The sequence below is a fragment of the Scardinius erythrophthalmus genome, assembly GCF_964197995.2.
Source record: "Scardinius erythrophthalmus genome assembly, chromosome: 10".
NCBI lineage: Eukaryota > Metazoa > Chordata > Actinopteri > Cypriniformes > Leuciscidae > Scardinius > Scardinius erythrophthalmus.
Genome location: NC_138230.1, coordinates 45,821,019 through 45,831,848, shown reverse-complemented (window position 1 = coordinate 45,831,848; position 10,830 = coordinate 45,821,019). Strand labels below are relative to the sequence as shown.

General features: G+C 44.6%; 1 protein-coding gene across 1 annotated transcript in view; it reads right to left on the bottom strand.

Moving 5' to 3' along the window:
* Positions 1-447: 447 nt before the first annotated feature.
* epha10 (EPH receptor A10) overlaps positions 448-10,830 on the bottom strand; it is a 163,189-nt gene continuing 152,806 nt past the window's right edge. Inside the window, exons 11-18 of the mRNA XM_081377482.1 lie at positions 10,595-10,720; positions 9,366-9,551; positions 5,977-6,038; positions 4,895-5,098; positions 4,457-4,609; positions 2,745-2,935; positions 912-1,076; positions 448-629 (exon numbers count right to left, since the gene is read on the bottom strand). Of these exons, the coding sequence (XP_081233608.1) occupies positions 515-629; positions 912-1,076; positions 2,745-2,935; positions 4,457-4,609; positions 4,895-5,098; positions 5,977-6,038; positions 9,366-9,551; positions 10,595-10,720 (1,202 nt within the window). The 3' untranslated portion in view covers positions 448-514. The remainder of the gene's footprint in view (positions 630-911; positions 1,077-2,744; positions 2,936-4,456; positions 4,610-4,894; positions 5,099-5,976; positions 6,039-9,365; positions 9,552-10,594; positions 10,721-10,830) is intronic.

Sequence of the window (10,830 nt, the reverse complement as noted above, 5' to 3'; positions counted from 1 at the left end):
ACAAGAGCATGATTTGTTTTCTTATGCGGCGGAACTGGGCTTCTATACAGAAATGAGAATAAAGTGTGGAGAAAGAAAGCCAAAAGAAAAAAAGTATGGGAAAGACAGAAAAAGGGATTTACATGTTATTTAAGATTTCTTACACCAGAACTCAACTTATTTCCTGAAGACACGGCGAGATCTTCTCCCGCTCGGAGCAGCGAGCGCTCCCGGTTCTGTCCACGTTATAGGAGGATCAGTGGCTTAAAGCACGAGTTCTTTCGCTTGGATAAAGAAAAAGGCCCTTTTGAGACGAGGACAGAGATGAGGCTCTCGGTCACTGTTAAGGAACAGCACAGGTTATTCTAGAGGAATCGTCTCGCTCGTGACATCGTCCCCTCAGTAGCGATGCAGTGTTCACCCCACGAGAAGATAAAGGAAGGAGGAAAGGAAGATTAGGAAAAGAAGTGAGGTTATGATCTCCTCCTGTCTTCTGAAGGGCTTCTGGGTAATCATGAGAACATCTGTCTGTCTGTCAGACCTGAACCCCTCGTCCGTGCATCTGGATCACCTGAGCTCTCAGAGTCTGTATGGCAGACAGGATCAGTTTCTGGTGCTCCAGAGAGGTGATGCCCAGACTCAACACATCCCTGCAGAAACAACAGAGCCCGTCACACACTCACTTGCTCATTCGCTCACTCAGTCGCTTACTCACTCAGTCGCTCGCTCACTCACTCACTCTCACACTCACTCACTCTCACACGCTCACTCACTCACTCACTCACTCACTCACTCACTCACTCACTCACTCACTCACTCACTCACTCACTCACTCACTCACTCACTCACTCACTCACTCACTCACTCACTCACTCACTCACTCACACACACAATCACTCAGTCAATCACTCACTCACTCACGGGTCACTCACTGAACGGTCATGCGAGCCACGGACTCCAGGTAACAGTATCCAGCCGCAGTGAAGTTGTCTTTATAGCGGCCCATGTCTACAGCCTCCAGCCACTCGCCCACTGAACTGAAGGAGGGGAAGGAGGGAAGCGTTCGCTCTGCTAGTGATACGGACGAGCCCAATGTCCTGCAGAAAGATAGAGAGAGAGAGAGAGAGAGAGAGAGAGAGAGAGAGAGAGAGAGAGAGAGAGAGAGAGAGAGAGAGAAGCTCTTGAAGGACGTGTTTCAGTCAAAGCCTTCATATTCATGACAAAGCAAACGAAAAACATCCGTAAAACGACCTCAAGAAAAAGCTGCTGATATGCTGAGAGGATGTGCAGGAGACGGGAGAACCATATGATCTGGTGAGGAACGGGAAGAGGAGGTGCAGGAGACGGGAAAACCGCATGATCAGGTGAGGAATGGGAAGAAGAGAAGGTGCGGGAGACGGGAGAACTGTATGATCTGGTGAGAAACGGGAAGAGGAGGAGCAGGAGATGGGAGAACCATACGATCTGGTGAGGAATGGGAAGAGGAGGTGCAGGAGACGGGAGAACGGTCTGATCCGGTGAGGAATAAGAAGAGGGTGTGCAGGAGACGGGAGAACCGTACGATCTGGTGAGGAATAGGAAGAGGAGGTGCAGGAGACGGGAGAACCGTATGATCTGGTGAGGAACGGGAAGAGGAGGTGCAGGAGACGGGAGAACCGTATGATCTGGTGAAGAATGGGAAGAGGAGGTGCAGGAGACGGGAGAACCGTATGATCTGGTGAAGAATGGGAAGAGGGTGTGCAGGAGACGGGAGAACCGTACGATCTGGTGAGGAATAGGAAGAGGAGGTGCAGGAGACGGGAGAACCGTATGATCTGGTGAGGAATGGGAAGAGAAGGTACAGGAGCACAGTATGATCTGGTGAGGAATGGGAAGAGGCTGTGCAGGAGATGGGAGAACCATTTGATCTGGTAAGGAATGGGAAGAGGAAGTGCAGGAGACAGGAGAACAGTATGATCCAGTGAGGAACGGGAAGAGGAGGTGCAGGAGACAGGAGAACAGTATGATCTAGTGAGGAACGGGAAGAGGAGGTGCAGGAGACAGGAGAACAGTATGATCTAGTGAGGAATGGGAAGAAGAGGAGAAGCAGGAGACGGGAGAACAGTATGATCTAGTGAGGAATGGGAAGAAGAGGAGAAGCAGGAGACGGGAGAACCGTATGATCTGGTGAGAAATGGGAAGAGGAGGTGCAGGAGACGGGAGAACCATATAATCTGGTGAGGAAAGGGAAGAGGAGGTGCAGGAGACAGGAGAACAGTATGATCTAGTGAGGAATGGGAAGAAGAGGAGAAGCAGGAGACGGGAGAACAGTATGATCTAGTGAGGAATGGGAAGAAGAGGAGAAGCAGGAGACGGGAGAACAGTATGATCTAGTGAGGAATGGGAAGAAGAGGAGGTGCAGGAGACAGGAGAACAGTATGATCCGGTGAGGAACGGGAAGAGGAGGTGCAGGAGACAGGCGAACCGTATGATCTAGTGAGGAATGGGAAGAGGAGAAGCAGGAGACGGGAGAACCGTATAGTCTGGTGAGGAACGGGAAGAGGGTGTGCAGGAGACGGGAGATCCATATGATCTGGTGAGGAATGGGAAGAGGAGGTGCAGGAGACGGGAGAACCGTATGATCTGGTGAGGAACGGGAAGAGGAGGTGCAGGAGACGGGAGAACCGTATGATCTGGTGAAGAATGGGAAGAGGAGGTGCAGGAGACGGGAGAACCGTATGATCTGGTGAAGAATGGGAAGAGGAGGTGCAGGAGTTGGACAGTACCTGCGTCCCAGGCTGGAGGAGCCGATGCTGTCGGGGCTCCTGATGCTCTTGCTGAGAGCGCTGTGGATCTGGGTGAAGCTCGGCCTCTCTGTTCTCTCCTTCTGCCAGCAGTCCAGCATGAGCTGATGAAGAGACCCGGGACAGTTCACCGGAGCAGGCAGCCGGAAGCCATCCTCGATCGCTTTTATTACCTGTGATCAACACACAAACACACACACACACACACACACACACACACACACACACACACACACACAACTGAATATTCAGCATTGGGAGACATGGAATGCACACAGATTCACTGTCAATAACACTAGAACGTTCAGAACATTCCTGTTAAACAACAACAACTTCCTTTGTAGAAAACAGCAACATCAAGTACTAAACACGTCTGAGAGAATCAGACAACTGCTGTCGCAGAGGGAAAATGAAGTCTGTAAGTGTGTTTACATCCCCATCACACTCACTCGCTCACTCACTCACTCACACTCATTTTCAATCCCAGATTTTCAGTGCAACTTTTAGACCCACTGTATGTATGTTATAAATTATTTGTACATGGATAAACATCTCATTGCTGCTTTTTTAAATTAAAAATTCCAGCGAGCTTCCTCTGTGTTCTCAAAGCAATCGCCATCGATAGTGACATTTCTGAGTGAAATCAGCAAATTAAATGATTGTTTTACTGCAGAATATGTCCTTGCCTCCGTCCCGCTATGAGCCTCTCTTTATTACAAATCCTGAATACCATAAAAGCACTGCTTAAAGTCACTTACAATGACAACACAAACATTATCTAAACCAAATGAATAAAACGAAAGGTTCTTGCTTTGAATGCATTAATGCCTTTGGCTTTCCCAGCAATCATCCATTCAGCCATAAACATGCAGAGAGCCTCAAGAGTTTCACTCTCCTCTTTTCTGTTTAAAACCTTTACGTTGTGAGGCTCATTAATTCATAATGACTTCATAGTTCTAAATGTGTTTTGTCTCACAGGAGAGAAACAGCATTGGCCATCTGGTCATATTATATTATTGTAAACACTTATGTTATTCATGCGTTTCATTTTTATGATGCTGTTTCTTTAAATTTTTAGAGACTTTATTACTGGGGTGTGATGTATTTCAGGGGTTTATTTCCGACACTATGAGGATCTTTTGCTGCAGCCAGGAAAAAGAGGCGAGTCAGGACACACGCCGAGCCACTTCTGAGTCTGATCGGTCACGGAGCTGAAGTGGACTTGTGCACGTGCACACACACACACACACACACACACACACACACACACACACACACACTTTATCTGAGGTCTTTAAAGGCCCTCCACTTGAGCTACTTTTAAATTTTCATACAAATGCATAACTCTTAACTTCACACATCAAAATCCCATCTGGCCAAAAGAGAGGCAGAGAGAGAAAGGGAGAGAGAGAGAGAGAAAGAAAGAATATACATCACAAACAAACGTAAAAGGATTTTAGAAAGATCTAAAGGAGAAGGAGGAAAAGCAAGAGAGAGAGAGAGAGAGAGAGAGAGAGAGAGAGAGAGAGAGAGAGAGAGAGAGAGAGAGAGAGAGAGAGAGAGAGAGAGAGAGAGAGAGAGAGAGAGACAGAGAGAGAGAGAGAAATGATTTGGAAAAGCAACACCAGAAGAAAAGTGATGCAGAACTGCACAGCTGGTGATTCATCAGAAGAAATACAAAGGGCGAGACGCACGTCTTGGTTGCCCATGTCCCAGTACGGTCTCTCTCCGAAGGACATGACTTCCCACATGACGATCCCGAAGCTCCAGACATCGGAAGCGGAGCTGTAACGGTGATACTGAATGGCCTCCGGAGCCGTCCACAGCACCAGACTCTTCCCTGCATGCTGGAATGAAAGGGAAAGAAATGTTGATCCGGAAACACATCCTCCTGCAAACACAGGAAAGCGATCTCCTGGAGTGAGTGTATTGTGTGTTGTGCCGTACTGAATCCTGACTTCTGCATTCATTTTAACATAACGGAAGCATGAAGCACTGATGCGTTCTTAAAATACACTACATAAAAGTTTGATGAACTCTATGAGTGCTGTGCTTTGACTTTCAGAGGAATGTGCTGACTCCCGTCGGGAAGCGTTTGAGAGTGCAGTGTTGCATTATGGTAAAACACTCACTAGTGTGCTGTAGACCGCCTCGATCTTGTCGTCCTGAAGCGGTCTGAAGCCCGACACTTTGCAATCCAGGCTGCTGTTCACCAGGACTTTATGAGCCGCCAGTCGGCGATGGATAAAACCCATCTCTGTCAGATACTTCATCCCAGACGCCACTCCACTCAGCAGATCCACCAGCTGGAGGACCGTCAGCTGACCTTCATGTTTCTGAGAGGAGGAGAGAGAGGAATGGCAGACAAGTTGTCCGAGAGGAAAAGGAAGGACAAACAAAAGGGGAAAAGTCACTCTTTTTACAATACATATTGTTTCAAAGCAGCTTTACAGAGATAACAGGAAAATAATGCAACAAAGTTTGTTAATTAATTAATTAATTAATTTTGTTAATTTATATATATATATCCGCTCTGGAGTAAACAGTGATGTCATCGTCCAGCTCAGTTCAGTTCTCATATAATAGAGTCAATGCAGGAGATCAATAATATTGATGAATATTAAATTAAATGTAAAGTAAAGATAAGGAAAGAATAGGGCATTGCAGAAGAAAAGAAAAGGAAAAAGCAAAGGAGAGAGAAAGAGTAAATAATACAAGTAATGAAGTAATGAAAAAAGGAAAAAAATAAAGGACATTTGAGCGGAAATGAAAGGGGAAAAGGAAAGAAAAGGAATGGTAAATTCAGAGAGGGAAGAAAAGGAAAAAATAAAGCTAAGGAAAAGAATTGGACATTGGAAAGGAAATGAAAGGGAAAAGAAAGGAAAAGGGGAAATGGAAAGGATTTCCATTTCCCCTTTTCCCTTACTTTTCCCTTTCATTTCCTTTTGAAACAGTTCAGAATTGAAGCCCTCAAATATTTATGAGATCTTAGAAGAAATAAATCATTTCAGGTCTTTTGAAGAATTTCCCTTCGTCTGACAAGATAAAATGCTTCACTTGACTCTCTTTGTTTTCTTTTTATCATTAAATCACATCTGCACGTTTTATAATGTAACTTACATATTTTACAAGTACCATTTACTGTACTATTGCAGCATTGTACATCTGAAGGCTCAGAACATTAACAAACGGACACAGAAACACATTCCCGTACCCGCAGGAAAGCGTCGAGGGCTCCGTTGACCGCGCTTTCCACCACGATCATCATAGTGTTGCCTGCAGCAAATACACACACACACACACACATATGAAGACCTTCGCATCATGTGTTTGTTCAATGCATCAGCGGAGAGAGAGAGGACAGGATGGGGTCGAGCGGAAAAAACACTTTCATTAAAGTCTAAGTGTTATATAAGAGATAACATACAATCAGACAGAAACTGTGGACAAATAGGCAGATATTTAGAATGATGGAACAATAGATGTTTAGAACCTTAAAGAAATAGAACAAGAAACAATAGAATGATAGATAGACAGATAGAGGGATAGTAGGACAGACAGACAGACAGACAGACAGATAGATAGATAGATAGATAGATAGATAGATAGATAGATAGATCCAATCAGAATGAAGTATTCTGTCGTGTATTCCAAGTGAGTGATAGAGAGCAGCTCAGAGAAAGATGAGGGAAGTACGCTTCATTAGGGAGGTAGGCAACAGTAAATCCCCAGGTGTTAGAGCAAAAGATAGAGAGAGAGAGAGAGAGAGAGAGAGAGAGAGAGAAAGAGAGAGAGAGAGAGAGAGAGAGAGAGAGAGAGAGAGAGAGAGAGAGAGAGAGAGAGAGAGAGAGAGAGAGAGATCCCTCAATCATGTACACCAACACCAACAATCTGGAGAATTCAACACCGGCCCAGTGAACAGGAGGCTTCGCTATCAGTCTGTTCAATCTGCCGTTTCCTGCTCCATCACTCCTCTGATCAGAACACCTCCTAGTGGGCTCTGAGCTCCGGGTCCGACAGCCGAGCCGTGGAGATCTGGGCTCTGAGCTCCGGGTCCGACAGCCGAGCCGTGGAGATCTGGGCTCTGAGCTCCGGGTCCGACAGCCGAGCCGTGGAGATCTGCAGCTGATGAAGAGGAGTGTGGCTTTCCGGAGGTGAACGGCAGGAAAAACTGAGATTTGCAGGTGGAGGTGGAGAAGATTAGGCCTGCTGTGATTAGGACACCAATTATTCCAGTGTGAACATCTGCTGTTGCGCTCACTACACACACACACACACACACACACACACACATTCTGCAGAACTCTGGGTCTTGAAGCCACTTCTCTAACACACACACACTCTCACTGGGTCTCTTCACTTCAATCATGTTCTGCATGTGGAATCAATGTGAATCATTCCTTCAGCACAAACACACAGAGTCCCAGACTAATATCAGATCTTTAATTCAGCGAATCTGCTCGAGGTCTTCCCATTCTCCAAACACCTTCATCATCCCTCATTCCCTTCAGCAAGAACACACTCGGCACATCCATCTATCAGCTTTATCTCCAGGAGCATCTCATCGACCAGTCTAAGGATGGAACTGTTTTCCGAGTGGGATTCTCCTCGTCCTGATTACATCTCCTTCTCCTCATCGTCTCTGATCTTGACCTCTGACGCTCATTCATTTTACAACTATCGACCCTCTCCTCCCTTTCTGTTCTGGCACTTTTGAGGACCAGCCCATTTATTCAGGGATCCACTTCCCAATAAACCATCTAATCAATAGCTTATCATTCTCTTTTCCATTACTGCAGTGGGACAAGCGGCTCATCCCTCCTTTATTCCTTTTCAATGGAACGACATCCCATCTATTCCACCCCCTGAATCTCTTTCAGGTGAAGCCATCAAATCCCTAATTCCCCTCGTTCTTTGTCTTTCCCTATCCAGCGAGGAACATCCCGATCACTCTTTCCATACATCTCTCTTTTATTCACAGTCTCTCTGTCTCTACCTTAGACTGTAAAAAAGATGGACGCCCCTTCACTCTCTTCCAAAGTGAGGCCGCCAAAGTGCTAATACGGCACTGACATCCTGCGCTGATCTGGGACCTGATTCTGCACAGAAGTGAATGTGAAGTGAAGCCCCGATATCAAGGTTCCGCCCACACTCTCACACACACACACCAACTCATTATTTCAGAGTGAAATAAACAGTTATGGACATGTAGAAAATAAAGCTGTAGCTCCAATCTCCTCCCGAAAATCCCTGACACAAGTCAGTTAGTGCCTGAGTGACTTCATTTAGAGAAACTGTCAATCACAGCTGTCAATCATGATGTCACATTCCTGTTTTTATAGCATCAAATAACTAACTAAGACCAACCTTATTTAAAAAAATGAACACTTAAACTTACATCAGCGTGATAAAAACTACCTAAAATGACAGAAAACATCTTTGGAAAAAATGTATTTGAAGTGTAATTTGATTGTTTAGTTTCCATTGCATCCCATTAGACTACATGAAGAGGGCGGGGCTTATGAGCTATACTGGGACCAGCCACCGGGGGGCAATCAAGACTCTGGGCCCTATTTTAACGATCTGAAACGCAAGTGTCAAAGCGCAAAGCGCAAGTAACTTTGTGGGCGGGTCTTGGCGCTGTTGCTATTTTCCCGGCGGGATAAATTACTCTTGCGCCAGGCGCAAATCTAAAATGGGTTGGTCTGAAGTAGCTTCATTATTCATAGGTGTGGTTTGGGCGTAACGTGAAATAAACCAATCAGAGCGTCATCTCACATTCCCTTTAAGAGCAGACGCGTTTGTTCTAAAGCGGATTCCTATTGTAACGGCGGATTTGCCAGGCGCGCGCCAGGAGCGGTTCACAGCCAAGGAGAGCAACGCTCTCGTCAGGGACGTTGGGGATGGAGAAACCCACCCAAATTAACTTCGGTTAAAAAGGCGTATGATAATTTGGGTAAATGTGTAAGCTAGATGTATGCTTTTATCTATCTATCTATCTATCTATCTATCTATCTATCTATCTATCTATCTATCTATCTATCTATCTATCTATCTATCTATCTATCTATCTATCTATCTATCTATCGTAATAATGTAGGCTATGATTTGCAAAAATGAAAACTGCTGCTTCTGTGTAGATGAGAGAATCAAAGTGCATTCGCGTTGTGCACACGCTACATTGATTATGGCCAAGCATGCGCCCTTAAAATAGCATATTAATAACATGCGCAACGCGCCACTGACTTTAAACCATTTTTTTCCTGGTTAGTAGCGCAATTGTTTTCTAAACCTGCAAAATAGCATGAAGGAACGTTTGCGCTGGAACACGCCTCCTCTTTGCGCTGAACCGCCCCGGGGAGCGCAAGTGTATTTCTTAGTTAACCGACGTGCTTCTGTGGAGGGAAAAGCGCGCTTTGCGCGAGTGCAAAATAGGAATGATACATGCGTCGGTGTACAAAGTCAATTGCGCTGGGTGCAAGATAGGGCCCTCTGGGTTTATGATCTATACTGGGACCAGCCAGGACCAGCCACCAGGGGGGTGATCGAGAACCTTTGGCTTCCCTTTTCAGCACTTGTGCGGCACGCTCGGTCTCGACTGACCTCTGGTAATGACTCCCTCCAGACGCACGATGTTGGCGTGATCGAACTGTCCCAGAATTCCCGCCTCGCTGAGGAAGGAGCGCCTCTGTTTCTCCGAGCATCCGGAGCGGAGCGTCTTTATGGCCACGGGAAGCTCGCGTTTGCTGGGAAGCTTCAGGCAGCCGCGACACACCTCGCCGAAGTCTCCTGCACGGACAAGAGGTCAAAGGTCACTCGTTGTTTAAACGAAGGGTCTCACAAAGTGCACATTTGGACATCGTTCACAGTACTTAAAAATATAATTACACTGTAACAATGACAACTTAAAATAAAGAGTAACCCCAATTTACTTCTACTTAATGTACTTACTATAGGGTTAGGGTAGGATTAGGATTTGAGGGTTAGTTGCATGTAATTATACATAATTTACTGTTATTACTGTGGTAACATATGTAAGGACACTGTCAAATAAAGTGTTACCAAAATTGATGTAGAAACAATTTTCATTCAGAAATTGCTAGTAAATTTTACAAAGAGTTACAAGGAAACAGAAAGTGAATTAAATGTGAAATTTTGAAGTAAATGGTATTTTCATATTCCAATAATCTTTTTTATTTACAGTTTCGGATACAAAAAAGGATTTAATTTATTTATTTTCAACAAGTTACACGAGAGCTGTATAAATACAATAAAAACCAAACAAAAATAGAAAAATACAGCAGTTTAAAATTACACAAGATGTTTTACATTAACATATGATAAAAAGTCTAAAGGTTTTCTGGTACTCTGTTTCTGTCTCTTGTTTTCCAGCACAAATATCTAAACATTCTTAAATCAAGTTACATTTACTGGAGAAACAGCTAAATGACTGAAGATATTAAAAATCATCAAAATAAAGTGAGTTTGTACTTAAAACAAGAACAAATATCTGTCAGTGGAGTCAGACAAATATTCATTAAACAAGACTTAGTGTCTTCAGTCATGTTGCTTCTCCAGTATATCTATCTTGATTTAAGAATGTTTACATATTTGTGCTGGAAAATGAGACACCGAGGAAGAGCATGATGTTTGGCAGTGTAAGATCAAATTAAACAAGCTTACTAAATAAAAAAGTGGTCCAAAAAGCAGGTCAGTCTTAAACAATACGTCTAACGAAAAGAGGAATCTTGCAGAACACACACATTCTGTCAGCAGAAATCTTTTACAGCGAAGTGTTGTGTAGTTTAGCGTGTGTTTGGTGTGATCTGCACCTGTGTGGACGATCCTCTCGATCTTGATGCTGGAGATGTCCAGCTCTTTGGCAAACGCATGAACAGCCTGGAGAAGATCTTCACACGTCTCCGGGTCAATGTAGGTCCTTCTGGTTGGGATTTTAACTGAAATGTAAGAAAAAATGTTCTAATTAGTGCTGCTTGCTAAATCAAGGATCACTATTATTGTTTAAGCGACTAAAAATTCTGTATTACGCAACCAGACAAGTAATTTG